The 20,762-nt window shown below is 43.5% G+C and overlaps 1 protein-coding gene across 2 annotated transcripts; it reads right to left on the bottom strand.

Annotated features, from left to right (window-relative positions):
- Positions 1-1,159: 1,159 nt before the first annotated feature.
- On the bottom strand, positions 1,160-20,017 carry TENT5C (terminal nucleotidyltransferase 5C). 2 transcript variants are annotated; one of them, XR_014184362.1, is made up of 3 exons: positions 19,972-20,017; positions 15,737-17,200; positions 1,160-2,371 (listed from the first exon to the last, which is right to left on the bottom strand). XR_014184362.1 is itself a non-coding variant. In XM_082056017.1 (2 exons), exon 2 carries the CDS (start codon positions 17,173-17,175, stop codon positions 16,003-16,005), a length of 1,173 nt encoding a protein of 390 aa, XP_081912143.1. In that variant the 5' UTR covers positions 17,176-17,200; positions 19,972-20,017; the 3' UTR covers positions 11,733-16,002. The 2 variants fall into 2 exon arrangements, 1 of the variants encoding a protein (XP_081912143.1); XM_082056017.1 differs by lacking the exon at positions 1,160-2,371 and having other exon boundaries at positions 11,733-17,200.
- Between the last annotated feature and the right edge of the window lie 745 nt (positions 20,018-20,762).

The raw sequence follows: 20,762 nt of genomic DNA on the forward strand, positions 1-20,762 counted from the left end.
CTTACCTGTAGAGCCCATGCTTCTCCAAAATGAGAAATTAAAACCAAAACTTTTCGTTGTTAGCAATATTTATTTACGGTGAGGTGAACTGGGTTTGGAGACAGCAGGAACTGTTTTAGAAATAGGGGATAAAGTTTATTGGCTAAGTTGGGCAGAAGTTAAAGCACAGGACACACATTCCCACTTTTACAGGCAGGCTCACTCAGCAGAGCCACCATGTACCTCGTGACTATTCCTGGAACTGGTGAGGCTGGTCTGCTATGGGATGCATTCTAATTGCTGCTACTAAATGGGACAGAAGCAAATGGGAGAGGGCTACTGTGGTGGAAGCCCTACAGCTAAGCAAGGGCTGTCAGAGCTGACATCAGGCTTCCCATTGTCAGTCACATGGAGTATGTGATCTCAGTTTTGGATGGGTTTACTAGACTGTTTCTGAGTGCTAACTAGGGCAGGATGGGGGCTTACACATTTGCTATCCAAGACTAGAGATGGCCAGTCATAGCTACTGGACCCAAGAAGAAGTGGCATATCTTGTATCATCCTCCTCAACTGAGTTCTAGATCCTCTGTGGCTGTATCAAATGGGGACTACTGTGCTGCACTGTAGGAAGTTCAATGGCCTGAAGCCAAAACAACACCTTCAAGAAGCTCATGGCAAAAAAAAAGAAGGGAAATCTTTCCCATTCTTATCTTTTAAAGCCAGCATGAAGCTTCCCCTTGGACCTCACTTAATATTATATTTAAAGGCTTATGGGAAAAAGTCCTCTGTTCACCTCATGTGCCAGAACCACTTCTTCACGTGTACAAGGCATTTCTTCCACTAACCTGTAAAACTGGAGTCCAGAGATAAGGATTTATGTGGTTCTCCCTAGATTTCCTCCTACAATATTGGAATAGAGGCCTTATGTTTTAATTCTACTCAAATTTACCCAGTATTACAAGACGTAACATTAATATCAGCAGACCAGAATGCTCTCTAGCCAACTCATCTCAAAAGTTGCTGTTTTCTAATAATTTTCTATTGCTAAGGGACTCAAGAGTAGTTTGACATCTAAGCAGAGCACCCTCCCTTCCAAACATTCAACAGAAAAAATTGTACCATCTTTTGAATCTTTATTAACAGACTTCCAAACACCAAAAAGGTGTCTGCCTTTAGCACAGTAAGTTTTATTCCAAAAATGAAACATCTTCCTATTGTCTTTCAGGAAAATGTATCTAGCTGGTTTTCAGCATCCCCTCCCCATAGTTTTTTGTACATGAGAAGTTTCACTTACATCAAAAGCCACCTATTAGTGCCTTTTTAGTCATATCTAATATCATGCGTATCTGCTTCTACTTACTGCCTTCATTGTAGTTCAGTACAATGGTTTTTAGCTAAACCTATCATCTCTCTCAAATGTGGAAATATAACTCTTTGGTCATCTAATATATTCTTCCTAAATAATTTTCCCCATTTGAAAACAATTTTTCTCTTCACAAAGTTTTATTCCCATCTATTTTACTCTCTAAAAGCCTAATATCCCAAGAAGAAAGCAAACTTTCCTCCTCTTGGGATATTAGGCTTTTAGAGACATGCCACAACAATCCAAAACACTGGCAGGAACACCCTTTTTCACATCCTAAAGGCCTTTGCTTGGATAGTCCAAGACCAGCTTTCAGACCCCTGAACCCTTTCTGTCTCAACCAATCTTATCTATATGGTCACCAGTCACTTCTCAGCTCTGACTGCTTTTCTCGTGCTGGGTCCTGAATGTTTTGGAGTTGTTTTGGAGTCATTTTCACTTGGAAGCAAGGCGTTCTTTAAGTCCACAGGACTGACAATGATTTCACCCAAGTGTGGATCAAAGATGATTGGAGAAAAATGGTTAAAAACATGGGTTAAACATGCATGAAAGATGTGGATTTTTCTCCAGTAAAGCTCTGGCCTCCAAGTCAGACTTTTCTCCTGAACCCTCTGCTCTTGCCATTGCAGAAGGCCTTCCTGGCACGTGCATAGATGTGGAAAAAACAAAAGCCAAGATAAGCGGGTCACTCAATGTTAGGGGAGAGTGGAAGACAGACAGTGCAAAGACTTCTGTTCCCTGAAGGAGATGTCTCCAACTTGCTACCTGCAGACCTTTGGCTGGGAGAATTGCTAACATCCGACTTGACACAGAGTGGAGAAGACTCAAGCAACCTGCAAGGATGTACCCACATTGTCATCACAGAAACAGAGTCACAGGAAAGGAAGAATTTACTCCAGTGAGCTTGGAAGAAAATTTGTGGTATTGTTGTCTGATTTCTGAGTGTTTGGGATAAGACTCTACTTGCCATTTTTAGTTGTCTGTGTTGTAGGTATCTGGGCCAGTTGCTCCAGGATTTCTTCATAGCTGCTGTAGAGACATGAATGTTTCTAGAGCCCAGTGATCCCATACTACAGTACAGCCTGTCAGAAGAGAGGACAGGGTTGAACAAAGGTTTCCAAAATACACTCCCAAAAAACAGCATATGTGCAGAAACCATTCCATTCTCACAGCTTGTCCTGGTACACCTGATATGTCAAATAGCTTTTCCCTGAACCTCAAACTCCCAATCAATCTGGAACTTGGATGGGATTTGCTACTCCAGCTAAATCCCTACAAGTCAATGGGGCCTGATGAGATTCATCCAAGGGTGCTTAAAGAGCTGGCTGACATCATAGCGAGACCTGTGATTTTTCAACACTCTTAGGAATCTGAAGAAGTCCCAGAAGACCAGAAGCTGGCAAATGTCCCAACCTACAAGAAGGGCAACAGGGATGACCCCTGTAATTACAGGCCTGTCAGTCTCACTTCTGTTCTTGGCAAAATCATGGAGAAGATTGTTCTGGGAGTTATTGAAAAACATTTGAACGACAACATAGTCATTGGTCCTAGCCAGCACAGATTCATGAGGGGAAAGTCTTGCTTGACAAACTTAATTTTGTTCTACAACAAGGTTACCCACCTAGCTGACCAAGGGAAGCCTGTCGATGTGATCTTTTTGGATTTCAGTAAAGCCTTTGATACTGTCTCTCACAGTATCCTCCCGGACAAGATGTCCAGCATACAGCTGGGTAAACACACAATGCAGCAGGTGAGCAATTGGCTGATGGGCGGGGCTCAAAGGGTTCTAGTAAATGGGGTTATGTTGGGCTGGTGACCAGTCACTAGCGGGGTTCCACAGGGATCCATCTTAAGGCTGGCACTCTTCAATGACTTCATAAATTACTTAGACTCATGACTTGAGGGATTACTTAGTAAATTTGCTGATGACACAAAATTGGGAGGAGCTGTCAACACGCTTGAGGGCAGAGAAGCCCTGCAGAGGGATCTGGACAAATTAGAGAACTGGGCAATCACCAGTCGCATGAAGTTCAACAAGAGCAAGTGCTGGATTTTGCACCTGGGACACGGCAACCCTGGCTGTACCTACAGACTCAGGAACGGGATGCTGGAAAGCAGCGGAGAGGGATCTGAGGGTTCTGGTTGATGGCAAGTTGAACATGAGCCAACAGTGTGTGCTGGCAGCCAAGAGGGCCAACCATGACCTGGATGCATCAAGCACAGCATTGCCAGCTGGACCAGGGAGGTGATGGTCCTGCTCTGCTCTGCACTGGTGCGGCCTCACCTGGAGCATTGTGTGCAGTTCTGGGTGCCACAGTATAGAAAAGATAAAAAGCTACTGCAGAGTGTCCAAAAGAGGGCTACGAAGTTGATGAAGGTATGAGGAGCAGCTAAAGTAACTTGGTTTGTTCAGCCTGGAGACTAATAGAAGACCTCATCGCGGTCTACAGCTTCCTTACAAAGGGAGGAGGGGCAGACGCCGAACTCTTCTGTTTAGTTACCAATGACAGAACCCGAGAGAATGGCAGGAAGATGTGCCAGGGAAAGTTTAGGTTGGGCATTAGGAAAAGGTTCTTCCCCCAGAGGGTGGTGGAGCACTGGAACAGGCTCCCAAAGGAGGTGTCACGGCCCCAAGCCTGACAGTGAACTGTGGGGTTGTCATATGCAGGGACAGGAGCTGGATTCGATGATCCTTGTGGGTCTCTTCCAACTCAGGGCATTCTATGAAAGGTCATGCCCTCCATGCTGCACTGACCTCAGCCAATGCCTGGTCCACCAGGCCCTTGTAGAAGCAATGCTGTAAAGATTGACTGGAGGCTGAGTTTGGACCCCAGATAACCTGAAGCTGAAGCATCAATGAGAAAAAAAAAGCTCCAGACAGGTTTTGCAGTCAGGCACCAGCACCACAGGCTGCCTCATCTCATAGCAATCCTTGGGTTATTGGGTGCAAGACAGAACACTGTGTGGAGTGCTATCAGAAACTTATTTTAGATGGCTGTATGTCAGGAACCCTCAGCCAAAATAAACCCCTAGGCTTGATCCAATGATTTTTTTTTTAAGAAAAGAATTTCTATAAATGATCTTTCATGAAAGAAAAATATTGTTGTGAGCCTGTGCAATATTTCACCATAATTTTCTAAAGGAAAAAAGGTCTTCAGAGTGGAACATCAGAAGCAAAACATCAGCCTGAATAACAGTCACACCTTGATTTGCTGTCCTTATCACTGATGACCAGAATCTCCAGGTGATATCCAGAAGTCAGGGTACAACTGGCACCCACCCAAAGAAAAATTAAAATGATGACTACGTAAAAAAAGTAAGATGTTAGTTCTTTAAAATTATTTTACATAATAGGAGTCCTTTGAGCTTTAAAAAAAGGTTTTTTAAATGTTTGTTTACAGCATTTATACACTATTTACACCTTATTTTCTCAGTGCTTCAGTTCTCTGCTAACTCTATACTGTGAGAATGAAGATTTGGTTAAAGTCTAGGTAGGTAATGTGCCAGCACTCCAGCATGTCTGGATTCTCAAGAATCCATTGCTACGGAAATAAAAAGGAAATTAAACCACTGGAAGAAAAATAAAAAGGGATGTGAGGTTGCTATGGAGCCCGATTAAATTTGGAGGTAAGGTTTAACTTGCTGCTTAATTCACATCATTTGGAGGTAAGATTTAACTTGTCATTTAATTCACATCATTATGCAGTGAATACAGCAGGTGAATGAAGGCCCCATGCTGCTCCTCAGTGCTCATCAGTGCCCCAGGGTCCTCTCTGAAATGGCCCATGCACAGAAATCCTCTCCTCAAGATGCAGAGCAGGCACCAACAGCTGCCAAACAGCTCTGCTCCCCTGAACCTTCAAAGTCTTAATGTAGGTTTCGCAGTCCTCTGATGTCATTTGTAAAAGTAGTGTCACTTCAACGGGTTAAAAATTCGGTCATTTAGGTCAGACTGTTTCAAACGGTTTCATAAGCCAGTGCTACTATACTGCAGCCTATTTGTGATACATTACAATATAATACATACAGCAATGAACAGCCTCCTCTGAGATGGTCCCTTTTACAAATTAAGCATTGTTTGTAATCTATCAAGCATGCCTGAAACAGCCTCAAAAACAGTCACCATAAAGAAACCAGGTTTATAATTTTTTTCTGCAGTTTTTCTCTTACTCAAGTACAGTATAATGCATTATACCAGTACGACTATTGCTTTCCCATGAAGTCTGTGATCTGGAGGTCTTGTCAGCAGTGGACATAAACTCTCTGAAAATGAGCTGGTGTTATGATACTGCAAGTCAATCAAAGGATGCCTGAGGTGAATCACAGAATCACAGAATGGTTGGGGTTGGAAGGAACATCTGGAGATCATGTAGTCCAACCCACCTGCTAAAGCAGGTTCACCCAGAGCAGGTCACACAGGAATGTGTCCAGGTAGGTTTTGAATGTCTCCAGAGAAGGAGACTCCACAACCTCTCTGGGCAGCCTGTTACAGTGCTCTGTCACCCTCAAAGTAAAGAAGTTTCTCCTCATATTCAGATGGAACCTCCTGTGCTTCAGTCTGTGCCCGTTGCCCCTCATCCTATCATTGGGCACCACTGAAAGGAGTCTGGTCCCATCCTCTTGACATTCACCCTTGAGATATTTATAACCATTGATAAGATCCCCTCTCAGCCTTCTCTTCTCCAGGCTGAACAGACCCAGCTCTCTGTGTCTCTCCTCATAAGAAAGGTGCTCTAGGTCCCTAATCATCTTTGTAGCCCGCCACTGGACTCCCTCCAGTAATTTCTTATCCTTCTGAACTGTAGCCCTTTTTGATACTCATCTATTCTTTATTAGCAATAAGCAAAATCAGTAATCAGAGAGTAAGTGCCTTTGAAGTAAAAGCTACTGTTCTGGAATTAAAAGTCATAACTTCACAAGCAGTTCTACAGTTAAATATAAGAGCACTTCTGTCAAATATCACATTGCTGGTTAATGAACACGTATTCATGATAGACATTTCCTTTTTTAAACTAAATCCAAGTTTTCTACTTATACTTCAATTAAAACAAGAATTCAAGTTCTGGTCAACTGAAACTCCTAACCATAGTTGCAATTATACCCATACAGCAATCTTCTGTTTCTAACCAGACAACTGAAAATCTGGCTGAGAATACCAAAGGCCAGAGTTCATACCACAACTGCTGAGGGGAGCCATGCGTGTAACACACAGTAACAGAACAGCACATTTACTCCCATGATTTTATATTGCGACTGAGTATTGCAAGAAGTTACAAATTACATGGATAGAGTATCTTAAATATGAGCATGACACAGCCCCTCTGCAAGTTTTGCTGCAGTTTTAAATCAGACATCCCTGTGAGATGATGGTATACATCTACTTAAAAACTGCAGTTCCCCAGTTCATCTATGTGGTTTTCTAAACACCCGCATCCTGCTACTGAATTTCTGAAATGTCCCAGTACCACTCACCCACCTTTCTCTTCCCATCCCATCAATAGGCAGGACTTCCAAAATATCTGCTCCTAGCCCTGCCAGCAAGTCCATGTTGCCTAAGTGTGCTGCTTCCCCTCTTCAGGGCTCATTTTTTGATCTGGGAAATGGTAGTAAATAGGAATCCTCCTTCTATCAGAGAAGTGCAGCAAGGAAGGAAGCTAACCACCAATTTGAAGCATGCACATGCTTCACTGGAATATTACTTCATATTCAAAGTTTCCTCTGCTCCAAAACAGATGCCATTTTTTTTTATGAGCAGCATTTATCTGGAGTAACTCCATGAATTTGCTGCCAGAGGCTGAGCCCCATCCACACATGTTGCTCCCACTGATCAAACAGGGCTGTGGACACTTACTCCAGCACAGCTGGACAGCTGTAATGCAGGAGCTGTAGCCACTCGGGTCTGCCAGGCTGTCAGCAAATCCCTCATAGCATTTGACAAACTCGCACTGGTGTCCCAGGGAATTTGGGTGGTGGGATTGATGGCAGGCTCAGTTCCCAAAAATAACTTGCCTTCCTCCAGTCTTAAGAAAAGCTGCCTAGGAGGAGAAAGTGGAAGAGAGCTTATGGGGTCTAGAGAGCTACATCAGTCCTGGCAATTAGTCAGGGCTACATAACATTTCGGGAGCCCCACATGAGCAGTAAAACAGAGAGGCAGATGACTGTGATGACTAACAGATGTGATGGCAAGAGCAGAAATATGGAGCTTTCTGCTTCACTCATGCTGCAGACTCGTGCCCCAGGGATACTTCTCACCACAGTGTTTTAGATGTGGGGGTGCGGAAGAAAGGACTGAGGAACTGCTGTTAAGCTTCCTTTACTGTTTCTACCCTGTATTTGCAGAGAAAAAAAGAATACTCCCAAAATAGTCTATGTCCAGTACCTTTGCAGATGTTGTGCTGCTGCTGGTTTTAAACCACCTGCAGGTTTCAAAGTGCTCACAATAACCTTGTGTACCCTTCAGCACTCAAGAACTGTGAGCACTTCCATCATCTCCAGACACTATGCAGTTACTCCGCCCATCAACAATGTGACTAATTGCCTGTAGGAGTCAGACAAAATGGTTTTTTAATACCACCAAATGCAAAATATTACATCTGGAAACCAGGAGCACAGATGTTGTCAATACGAGATGGGAGAAGCTGCCTAGAGAAGCAGCAGATGGACTTGGAAATCACTGTGAATAACTGACTTGGCACAAGCACTCAGCATGCCATAATGCCATGGCAAAAACACCAGGTATAGTTTGTGGACAGAAATATAGTGCTAGGATTTCTTCTCAGCGTCTTGATTTTTTATCCATGATACATAGACCCTTGTGCTAGCAATTGGTGCTGGGTCATGAGACGCACAGGATGAACAAAGTTCCAGAAGAAAAGGTTTCCAGCTTCTGAATCCAATATATACAACATAAAGCTTCAAGTGCTCATTTTCTGTAGTTCATCCAAGAATTGAAGGCATTAGTGGATAGCACAAGGCAGTCTGGTACTTTTCAGTCTGGTTGATAAGGATGGTTTGAGGACCAGTGTGGAAATGCAAATTAATTTTTCAGTAATGACTACAATCAAGTATTAGAAAAGATTCTCCAAGTACAAGATGAATTGTCACTACTGAGGGTACCTTTAGGGCAAGATTGAATAACTTTCAGGGAGGCACACGGAGATACAGCTTTCAGAAGTTATTCAGATAAGCAACAGAGAGGGTATGAAGAAGGGAATTGTTGCAGGTGGACAGTCAATTCTGAAGAGAGATTGGCATCCACAAAGGGACCAGCCTGCGGGTGTAATTCATGTGCCACACATCTGATGTGCTTAGAAGACTTGCCTTCCTGCAGCGAGACAGTGACTGAGTAAGAAGTCTCACACTCAACCATTCTCTTGCAAGGGAGACAATTTTCCCTTTGCCTGAGGTGCAATCAGTATAACCCCTAGGTAGCAAAAATTTCACAGTTTTCTCAAGCAGATTAGCTACATGAACACATAGCATAAAGTTAACATATGTTTCAGTTGTATAAGAGCACATAAACTACCTGGCTATATCATTCACATGCTGAAACAGAACCACAATAGACCACATAAGATCAGAAGATAAATTTTCCAACTTTTGGTAGTGAGACCACCAGCATCAAATTGTCACTTGCCTGCTGGGAATGCACAGGGGTAGATCATTTCCCCAAAGCAGTTCAAGCCTTGGACGTTTTTTGGGAGTGTCCTGAAATATACAGGTGAGCTACAGGAGTTCATCGGTGACAAGAAGGTTATTGCTACAGATGAGATTAGACTGGCCAGCTTCCTTATGCTCTGTCTTGGCCAGACCACTCCAAGAGTTTGCACTTCTCTGGTCTCCAAAGAGTGAAGTGACACGGACTGTCCCCTGCACTACTTATCAGTGATGAAGACTCAGTACTGTATTTTGTGGAACCAGCCAGCCTAGACAACTAGTTCCTCCTGCTTTACTAAGCCACCCAGCTGAGAGTCAATGTGGTAACAACAAAGTAGGCAGTATAGCTTTCCTTAATGTCCATGTGAACTACCAGTTTAGGATCAAACAGCTGCTTTTCACACAGTTCCAGCAAGACTCTCTTTTTCCAGCAAGATGACTCAACTCTTTCCTACTAGGAAAATTAGTAAGATTTGGCAGGTTAACTACTCTCTTTGCCCAGCAGTCTTGCCTATAGAACATGGAGCTCATCTTTTTCTTGTTGAGATGAAGCAAAAGAGATTACAGCACCACTATTGAACACAAGCACTATATCTAACACACACACTCAAGTAATAGGTTATACCCTTTATGTATCTCTCTTGTAAGCTGTTGGTTAAACACAAACCCTATTTTATTGCTGAAAACACCAACTTCATGTATTTAGGGTATTAGTGCACAAAATATGTAGTAAGCAATATTCTAAATAAGCAGTTATGCAAAGAAAAATTGTCATTTCTATCACATCTATTCTGTCCCTGCAAGAGCACATTGAATACTCTGATTTCAAAAATATTAAATATTCCATATTCCATCATGGAAGGAGGGAAATAAGTGGATCTGCCAGAACAACAGCAGCAATTTAAAGCACCATTTGTCTAATGCCTCTCACTCCCCCATCACCAGACTGAGCTCATCTTGCACAGCACGGATAAGGCTGGGTTCTAGTGGTACAACAGAACAGGACACTTAAAATTGTATTTTCACTAACACCACCACAGCAATAGAGCAATAACATTTTCAGTTTCTCTCAATTGTTACTATTACGCAAGTTCCTTATGGAACTGAAAGAGTATATACTGCTGTTGCTTTGGCATAGCTGTTTTGCTGTTTCAGTTTCCAAACCTGCAAATCTAAGTTTGGAATTCTAGAAATGCAAGGATGTTACCCAAAGTAACTCTAATGCTTTTATGAGGAGACAAGCTGAGGAGTAAGGGAGTTTTGGGTGACAAGCAGAGGGTTCATTTTGCTCCACTGCATTATCAGTTCTTCAGAGGGAAGCAATTACATCTTGAAAAGGAACTACAGAAGCTTCACAGTTTCTTCCCTGGGATCACACTGCCTCTGTTGAGCTCCACAGAAGTTTCCACTGCAGGTGTTACAAGATCCTGAAGACTGGAATTTCTCCAGCATTTCTTGACTGAGAGGCTAGAGCTTGTCTGAGCTCTGGAGGTGATTAGAAGCAAGCACACTTCTTACAGTCCATTTATTTCTGATCCTAAAGCAGGAGGAACAGGAAGGAGACTGCCACATGCCCCTAGCTTTTATCTAGCTTTGACAGGTTCAACCCCCATTGAACACTGGCATACAGGAGCATCAGCTCTTAGGACACAGAGTGAAAGCACAAAGACTTTCAACCTGTAAGTAACGTGAAGAGCAATTGCTGACTGTCCCTCACCTCCTTGCCTCATGAGTTGAGGTACACAGGGGCTCCCAACTTGGAGTAGCCTATGAACTGGAGTGCATCACAGAACAGACCAGCAGGCTCCAGCTCAGACCAGACACCACAGAACACGCCTAGGGCTGCACCTCGACACGCTTTAAAGTCAAGTTGAGCCCAGACAACAATCAGAGAAGGCAAAAATGATTCTCTATAAACTGTCACTCTAAAGTGAAAGATGAGTTGTGTCTCACTTAACTAATCTTCAATAAGTTGAGGCAGATGTACATTCATGAGAAAGAAAAAAGTACCTTGAATAACATCTAAAACCAAGCATTATAGTGTACCCCATCACTATTTCTCCTCTCCCAGTGCTTTTGTTGTTTGTTTGGGTTTGTTTTGTTGTTTTTTTTAAACACACATTGGTCAATAAGCTCCACAAATACTTTGTCAGCACTATTTAGATGCAAGAATTACTTGAGGCAAGCAGTGTTTAGTATAAGTTTATTTGCACAAGAATTTCAGAATCATTAAGGTCCAAAACCCAATTTCCAAGAATGACAAGTGAACACAACAGTGAAGAAAAGCAGACAAAGTCACTGTGACCAGTCTCACCTTTGGGCTCATCACAAATTCAAATATTTCTCGTACCTTGTTTTGCCAGCTTAAATTAAAAAAAGAAAAGCAAACACCACCACCACAACAACAAAAACAACTCACTTCTTCCAAAGAGGTACGAAACAGATTTTCCAAGAGCTGACTTCTTTTAATAGTAAAAAGAATACAAGATATAAACAGAAAAAAGGGCCTTCTAAATTTCAACAGAAAGTGCAATTTTAGTCAGAGATAAGCCCAATCCAGACACTTCACTGAAGTGAGAAAAACTAGAGTGCTCCAACCATTCCCCCCCAAGCTTCAACAACTATAGCCCAGCATCCCACCTTATAACTAATTTAATTGAAAGAACATATGAAATACACTTCACCATATTTAACAAATGGTTGATTAAGACCTAGACGCAAAGGCTAGAAGTATTACTATCCATTTGGCTCTCCCAACGCCCAAATTAAACAAAGTTGCCAGTGACTATGGTCAGCTTATTGCTGTGCCTCACAACTATGGCACCTTGATTAAATGAGTGAGAGGGTTAGTAAACAAGTACCATCAGTAGTATACTGGCAGCTTAAAACTGAAGTAATTTGTCCAAGTTCTCTTCTAAGAGGCCTTTCCTCAAGCACTTATAGAGTGATAAGCAGATGTTACTACCAACATTAGTAGTTATTCTAGTGATCAGAAACCCACAAAGCCTAGGCACAAAACATACCAAATGCTTAACCCCAGAACTCAATCCCAAGCTTGGGTCTAAGTTTTAATAAAATCTTTAGGTATTTAGACTAGATTTAAATACTACCTACTGCTTTGTAGACAAGATACTGATGTTAAAATAAAGTGTGAGGATCTTGTGAAAAATGGTTACTCAAAAGCAAGCAGTAGTCTTTAACTTCCAGCTTAGTGATTGACTGAACTAGCTGATGACAACCACAGCAACAATCAAATCTTGAGCTGAGGGAGTATGAAGTATGCTGTACCTTACAGCTTTTCAGAGGGACCATGAATCAGCATGGGGATTTCACTAAAGTGATTAAAACCCAGTCTACTACTAGGTCTCCTTGGTAGCATCTTTATCAAATAAAAAAAAAATAATCTATCTTACAATGAGGAAGTCACATCAATAAGCTGTAAGTCAAGGGGGACTTGGCAAAAATATTGACAACATACGCTTAACCTCAGACCAGCTTAGCCCAGCAGAGCTTTATAAGCTACAGGAAGAAAACTGCTATTTTAAACTGCACAGACAAGTTCACTAGAAGCCTAGTCCTGAGGAATGATGCACTGATACAAGACGTGCAGTTTATTGTTACTGCAGCTTTGTTTTGATGCCACTGCCCAGAGAGAATATGTTAGGGTAATAGTCTGAAGTATAGTAGTCTCTCTAACCTCCACTTGACACACAAGTGAGCAACAGAGGATAGAGCAGGTTTGCAGAGGCATCATTAAGTACTAAATGAGACTGAATTAAGAAGGTAGCATAGACTTGGCCTAAGGTCATAATTTTTAACTTTTACCTAGCACTCATTCTCATGCTACTGCTTGCTAGAGAGGCCAGATAAACCTGAGCTCAAACCAGCTAGCACACACCAAACTAAGCCACTGCCATATGTAACATCAGGCTGCTAGGACAACTTGAAACAGAAAGGAGTAGACTGCTGGCAACACAGTGATGAAAAGCTACCTGCTCTACCTGCCAAGCCAGGATTATTTTGAAGACAATGAGATAAACAGTGTCCCAGCAACACCTTATACAGTAGGGCCAAAGCAGTAGGTAGTGTGCAGCTTCAGGATGTAGTTTAACTATTCAAGAGCTTAACACCCAGCAGCCAGGCTACAAAGCATCAGTATTTTTAATACACCAGAGAAACTTAATAAACAAACAGGGAACACAGCAGTCCTTCAAAGCTTAAACCCAGGAAGTCAGCTGTTCATGGACCAGCCATTCAACACAAAGCTTCCTTGGAGGCCTCAGCAACAGGTTACATTGGCAAAAGCACGATATTTATGGCAAGGAAGCTTAAATTCCCCATAGCTCTGTCTCAGTAGGAATCTATTAGAGCCTTCTTTCTAGCACTGCCTTTTCCAATAGATGCACCTGGCCTGATGTTCAGCAGCCAAGGCATTCAAAGACCAGTAAAACATAAGTTAGTTTGTTTCAAGCTTATGAGGACTCCTCCTGAGCATCTGACCACTTCTTCACACAAGCTGATGCACAGAGAAGTTTCTAAAGATCAGCCATGAGATCACACAAAACAGATATGCAAATCAAACAATGTCACTTTAGCCGATGGTTTACTTCTGCAATGGGTATAGCTTAGGTTGGCTTTAGAAATAGCTATTTAAGAGATCATAGCAATTAAACTCCTAAACAAACAACTTCCTTCTTTCTAGTGATACTCTATATTAGGCCAAGTATTGCCTTGCATGCAGAAGCTATTCACGCCTAAGTTTGCATTCCAGCAGCAAGCTTGCACTAAGTTTAACACACAACACTGGCATCATATTTGTTTTTAAAAAGCCTTCCACATAGTTGAAGTCTTGAGTGAGAGATGCTTTGTCTATAAGCTACATCAAGTCCAAGACACAGCTAGTGAAAAAGGCTGGGTTCACTTTCAAGTTTAGCTGCTTTGGATGACTACACAGGAAGTCTTTAATGAAAAAAAACACACCACAAAAGAGACCAAATCATTTGTTATTTGCTACTAAGTTGCTTACAAAACTGTTCAAAAAATAAAGCTAAAGCATGCTTGGCTACAGTCTGCTTTCTAGATTGTATCCCTCCCTGTCTTCCTAAGCTAAATGAAGAAGTCTGAAAAAAGAGCAGGCTCACTGCTTTATCGAGGCAGTCTTTATGAAGTAGTTATAAAAGCAAGAGAACTTGCAATGTAACTAGAAGTTCTTGGTCCTAATAGGAACATAGAGCTTTTTACTGCCATTTAAGTGCTGCACTGCTACTGTTTCCCACCTTTAACAGCAACCATACATTGGTGTTTCACTTGCTTTCTGCTTTACCTTCTAAGCTTAAATCATTTGTTTTGTCAGGCACTTTGGTCTCATGAGCTTGCAGAGACAGTCATAAAAAAGGTTTAGCAAACAAGTATTTTTAAACATTGCACCAGTACATATTAAATACCTCTAATATTTGTCTTTCCATACTACTTCTCTGGTTAAGCAAAGGAAACTCAAGATCATTTGCTATATGTATTTTACTATTGCAATTGAGTGAAAATCATCTAATTAATACACCAGTTTCTAATGCTGCTATATACATAACTGCGGAAATTTTAATCTTCCTTATAATGCACAGGAGTTTCAAATCAGCAAATTCAGCACATACCCTTTAGGAAGGTCAGCCACCTACACCTCCAAGGGAGCATATACACCTCCAGGGGCAAACTTTCACCACACACAGCCTCTGTGGAGAGCTTTGCTTAGCATTCATATACCTCTTCAAGTGAGAGTCATAAAGAGGAAAAATTTGACTCTAACCACTCAAAATACCATCTTATACAGTGACCAGGTGATAGTGGCAAGTAAGCACAACTCTTAAGTGGTGACAGAAAAACAAGCCTTCAGGACCTGCCTGAAGTTGTACAAGAATAAAGTAATTTTACTAGGCACTTTAGGAATTTATACTGTGGCAGAAGTGCACATTATCCTGCAACTTACAGTGGTTTGGGTTTTTTTGGGGGGGAAGGGTGTGGGGGGTGGGGCTGTGTGTTTGTTTTGCTTGCTGTGGACCTGTGAGGAAGAAAATTGGGCAAAACCTCAGTGCAAAGAGCTGTGGTACTTTCCAACTGTGCCAAAAATTGTTTTGAAAGATGCAGTCAGAAAAGCTTTATCTTGAGCCTGGACTCAACAGTATTTTTCCATCCTAACTATTTAAGTTGTGGTTCCAATTCTATTTGAGGCTTAAATCCCTCATTTCAAGGACTTTTCACCTTACAAAGTTTTAGCTTGTGTTCTGCTACATGTTCGGAGATGCAACCTGGCAAATTTTTGTACTCACGAAAAAATTAGCCAGCTTATATTTTAGAGATAGACTTACTAATGGATCTTTAACTTCCAAGAAATTAATCTTGAACCTGAGGCAGAACCATGTATCCCTAGGTACTACAGGAAGCAACACTTAGGCCCTCTACAAGACAGACAGTATCCACACAGTCACCAGTTCTACACAGCCAGAAAGTAGAAGCAGCCCAGGCATAACATGAGTCCACCTTTGCACAGTTGAACAGAATGTTGGCCAGAACTTGAACTGAGGAAGTACAGAGTAAAGAGGTTAGGCAATAGAAAGCAGAGTTTCATTGCTCTTGCAGGAGTGGCTTCTGCTCAAGACTTTTTACAGTCTTTCCTCTACTAACTAACCCAGTTTACTGAATATTCCACTGAGGTCATATAGTAATAGCTATTTCCAGAACTAGTACCAAGTTTTGCAGCTACTCCTCTAACATCTGGCTGCTGGTTCTCTTCTCCTAATGAAGAGGTAATAAGGCTTCTTGGCATTTGTAGAGACTGAAAGGTTCATAGCAGGTCACCTGGTGGCATATTCCTACTGCACACCAGGAAATGGACAGTCCAATGCAGTCATGTTTCCATTAGAAAACCTCCAACTGATAGTTATTATTTGTCTACATACACTCAGCATCTTGGTCTTCAGTAGCCTCTATTCAAGAACAGTCAAGTGAAGTGATCAATTGCAAGGCAACCAAGTGGGGTAGGACTGGCTGTACGGCACAGGAGCATTTGCAAGATAGTAGTTACTGAAGTTTACATCACTAACATAAGGTGCTGGCTGGTAGTAACAGGTAACATTAGTGGCATTAGGGATGATGTTTTGTTCTGCCAGCACTTTGAGTGCTAGCAGAGAAATCAAGTTGAGAGTCTGCCTTCGCTCATGTCCCATGAGGCAGACCGTACTCTCATTCACCACCCTGCGCAGAATCATGAGGTAGTCATATTTGCTCCTCTCTTCCTTGGAGAAGTGGTTCTGGAGGTAGGTCTCTAGTTTGCGCTGCTGATCCAGGATGTCTGGGAAGTCTATGAAGAATCGAGAGCACATGTAGCGCTCTAAAGTTTTGATCTCATCCTTATCCATGGGCCTGAAGTCTCGTACTAAGAGGTTACTATATTTCAGAAGCCCGCCACCTCGGATCTCTTCAGGATTTTTGGTAGCTATCAGCTTGTTCTGGAGATGATCAAAAGCTGCTTCAAAGTCTCCATACATGCTCTCCCCAATCACAGTCGGATGGAAGTGCTCCGACATGGGGGTTTCCGAGTAGTCATAGTAAAAGAGCAGGGAGTCCAGTATGATTTGGAAGGAGTCCACACTGAACTCAAACTGCCGTCGTATGCAGTCAACAAACTTCAGCTCCACATTCCTGCCATGTTTGTTGGAAAGCGATATCAAGCTCCAGCGGTCAGACTCTGTGTACACCTTGACCAGCTTCTGGATGTAGGCTTCCTTCAGTGTAACTGGACTGATTTTTCTCTTGCTTACTCCTTCTGGCAAGAAATTCAAGAGGGATCGCAACACCACATCTCTAACTAGCTGAAACTCTGCCTCACTTGGAAGAGAAACTTGAAAAATGAGATCCAGGTCTTTGCACCCCAGCCCATTATCCTTGACCAGGACATGACCAGCAGCAGAGCCATTCAGACGGACATCGTGCACCACAATGCCTGCTTCACTCAGCCTACTCCGAACAGTCTGAACAATATCCTTCAGAGTTATCTTCAGTGTTGGGAAGTTACCTCGTCCATGGATTGGAACCACCTCTGTAAGAACCTCATGCAGACGGCTGACCTGCTCCCAGTTCAGTACGCTGCACGACATGCAGTCTGTGTTACTTCCTTTGCCTGCCATCTTAAGGCTTTCTTCTCCAAAGAAACTGTAGGGAGGTGGAGAAAAAAAGAAAAAAAAAAAAAGAGAAGTCAGACTCTTACACTTCCTAGATCTATCCAATGCTCTGCTTTTCTGTCTACATAAAGAGGTACACACTAGAAAGAAGTCATTCTTTGTATTAATGATTATCAGCAAGCCTTTCACCTGAAAAGATACTCAGCTTCTCTATCAGTGCAGGCAAAAAAATTTAGTTGGCATTGTACTTTTTCTGGCAAGACAGCATTAAGTACTTCAGCAAAGCAGTCTGTGTCAAAGCAAAATTATCAAAGATGACACATAAGCTTTGCCTAGGGTCTGCAGCACCAAGTGAAGCCAGTGAGAGCTGTAACTGCAAAGCACTTCTGAAAGTTAAGCTTTGAACTTGTTTCATTATACATAAAGCTCAAACTGCTCTCTCCAACTAACACAAGAGTTGACACTCAAGTGATAATTACAAGTGCTTTTGGTGATCTGGATGTCTAAGCCCTGAAACTACATCAATCATCCAGCATCTACCACTCATAGGATAAAGGCCAAGTACACATTACTCCTGCAAAAAGCTATAACACTTCAGCATCCTGGACAGAATTTCAGCTGCAGTGTCAGATAACTATTCAATTTGTACTCCAGTCTTCATAAGCAACTCTTTACTGTTCTTCAGATACCCTGTATAATCAAACTACCTTTTCACAGAATCACAGAAAGTTAGGGATTGGAAGGGACCTCAAAAGATCATCTAGTCCAATCCCCCTGCCAGTGCAGGAACACCTAGATATATGAAATAATGAAGACCAAAATGAAAGAGGGCAAAGGAACAGCTTTTCTGAAATATTCATACTTGTCCCAACCTTTTGCTCATTTGTGGAAGGCAAATGAGGCTGTAGGAGCTGGCTTATATTCAGGTGATGTATATCATCTTAGTGTTACTCTTTAACACTAAGGACTTGAGAACCTTGCTGATGAGACTTGGTCACAGCCTAGTCTGAATTTCTGCACTTTCTAAAGAGTCTTGTCACAGCTGACCAGATCATTATCTTGTGCTTACGTGGCTTGTGTTTTGAAGTATGCAGATACTTACATATGTTCTACAGTCACGCAACTCCAACTGGTATTAATACACTTATCTTTTTAAGTGTTCCAGGTTTCTATTGCAGCCAGGTGCTTCCTGACAGCTACAGACTAATTGAGACCTCATCTTCTTCTGCCCCAAGTACTTGGGAGGACTGCAGCTGCCAAGGTCAGACTAGTTAGATTTAAGCGAGACTCTTGTCTACCTTGCCAAACCTATAATTTCCTAACATGCATCAACATCGTGCATGGAACACTTTTCAAGCAAGATTCAAAGAGCAGCTATTGTAATTTCATGTCTGTCCTCTTGCAGCTTTTAATTTTTGCACAGCTCATTTGACCTGTCACCTCCTCTACAGGAGAGGATCAAATCCAGGATAAAATACATAGAAAGGTAGAAGTGGTCCCAGGGAAGCAATTTCTGCCTTTAAGCATGAGCTGTTGCATTACAAACTCTGCTGCTGTGGGTCACATAAGCTCCAGCAGGCAGGAAACAAACCTGTGGTTCCTGAGATAATTAGTCCACGACAAATAAAGGAATTCTTCAAACTCAACCCTTAAGACTGCAATGCAGCATAAACCCAGAGGAATCAAGCCTGCCAACAGTTGCACTCAGGCACTTCAAACACATTCAAGTACATTTTCACCTTCAAACCACTGTATAGTCTTCCATGACTTCTAGCTTAAGCTGCAAGTGCTTTCAGCTACTACCTCTGAAAGTATTCCCTCTTCTTTCCATTTGTAACCTTCTCAGCAGCCAAGACAACACACACAGCCCATCCAGCAACCAGAAAGGACTTAGCAAAGTGCCTCCCACCCCACCACACACACTTGGTTCTGCTTGGTGAGCCTCATCTAGGAAAACAACATGCATTGCTGCCCTTGTGGCAGGAAGCTGAAGCATTTCATTTCGGATACAGTGGATAGTTTAATTCTCTCAGGCTGTCAACCTATGAAGCCTCCCATCCCCAAATCACTCATGTGTTGCCTACTCTGCAAGATTTACATTAGTGACAATAGGATCTTAGTAGCTTTAAAGTACTTGGGGTGCTAGCAGCTCACATGCCTCCTTTCACCACCAATACCTTCCATCACAAGAAGATCTGATACCTGAAGATGCTCATTCACCAGGAAAAAAGCAACTCCAAAGTCAAGATAGGCACCACCTATTTTTAATACCAGGTGTAGAGTATCATAGCTTCACTTGGATGCAAACCTCGAATCAGAGGCAGGAGGAGCAAGGACAAGGTGCCTTCACCTTTGTCAGCATGAAGCACATTACTCCGCAGCAGCAGCTTTTTTCCCCTGTAAGGCATATAACTTGACACAACACCTACAAAAATGTAGACAACCATACCTGCAGCAAGCAGCACCCCGTGACGCTACAACAGTAAAGCCCCCTCAAACCCCGGCGGCACTGCTCCTCTCAGAGGCGTTTGCTCTTGAGAGGGGGGAGCTGAGCATCAGGCTGCCCCGTTGCGGGACGGCTACAACTGCAGCCCCTCCAGTGGCTACAGGCACCGGCCCCCGCGCAGGGCGCACCCCGGGCTCAGGACCCGCACTCACCTGCCCCGCGCGGAACGCGCCGTTAAGTAACCACAGTAATTTAAAAAGCGTCACCGAGCGCCTGCCTGGAGGAGATTCCTCACGTTAAGCGACCCCGCCCGCCGCCCCGCAGCGGAGCCCCGAACCGCCCACCCCGCCGCTCACCGCTCAAGCCGCGCCGTGCACCCCGAGGGACCGCGCCAGCCTTGCGCGTACGTCCCCCCCTCCCCGAGCCCGCCCTTTATCGCTGCGCCGCCGCCCCGCCCCTGCCCCCTCCCCATCCCCGCCGTGAGGTAACCGGCGGGCGGGGCGCGAGGCGGCCGGCCCCAGTAACGGCCGCCCCAGTAACGGCCGCCGCGGCGGGGCTTACCCTCCCTTCCCCTCTCTGTCTCCGTCCCAGCCCTCCCGCCGCGGGGGAGCGGGGGCGGCTTTGGCCGCTGTTGGGGCCGCCGGGCGCTGGGCCCAGGAGCCCAGCGGGGACCCGGGTGGGGAGAGGGTGGGTTTGGCCCCCCGCGTCATGGAGCCTTCACCCCCCCGGCTCCAGGGTGGCAGGTGGCAGTTGGGGGCGCCCAATGGTCGCTTCCCTACCCCCCGCCCCCAATATGTGTACAACTGTATACGGAATGGAAGGCAACGTCCTAAACATTTCAAGGGAATAACCGAAGACAGGGGAGTGAACCACAGTGGGAAGCAGACTGAAACACAGCATGGCTTTCCCAAAGGTACCTTCTCCCGGGCAGAGCAACTGTCAGCGTAGATCCAACATTTCCAGGCTCTGCTAAAGAGTTTAGTATAGTGCCTCATGAGAAACAGCCAGACTAAGAGTTAACACAGAAACTGCAAGGATGCACCGGCAAGGACACGGCGAAAGTGTTGAAACAGCGTGCTACTGAAAACCACAGTTGATGGGCGGTGGGAGACACTGGAGACGTGAAGGAGAACAGAACTATTAGGAA

This window comes from Streptopelia decaocto (genome assembly GCF_964273445.1).
Source record: "Streptopelia decaocto genome assembly, chromosome: 1".
NCBI lineage: Eukaryota > Metazoa > Chordata > Aves > Columbiformes > Columbidae > Streptopelia > Streptopelia decaocto.

Coding starts and splice junctions, on each gene's coding strand:
- TENT5C (XM_082056017.1), bottom strand. CDS start 17,175: ATGGCAGGCAAAGGAAGTAACACAGACTGCATGTCGTGCAGCGTACTG.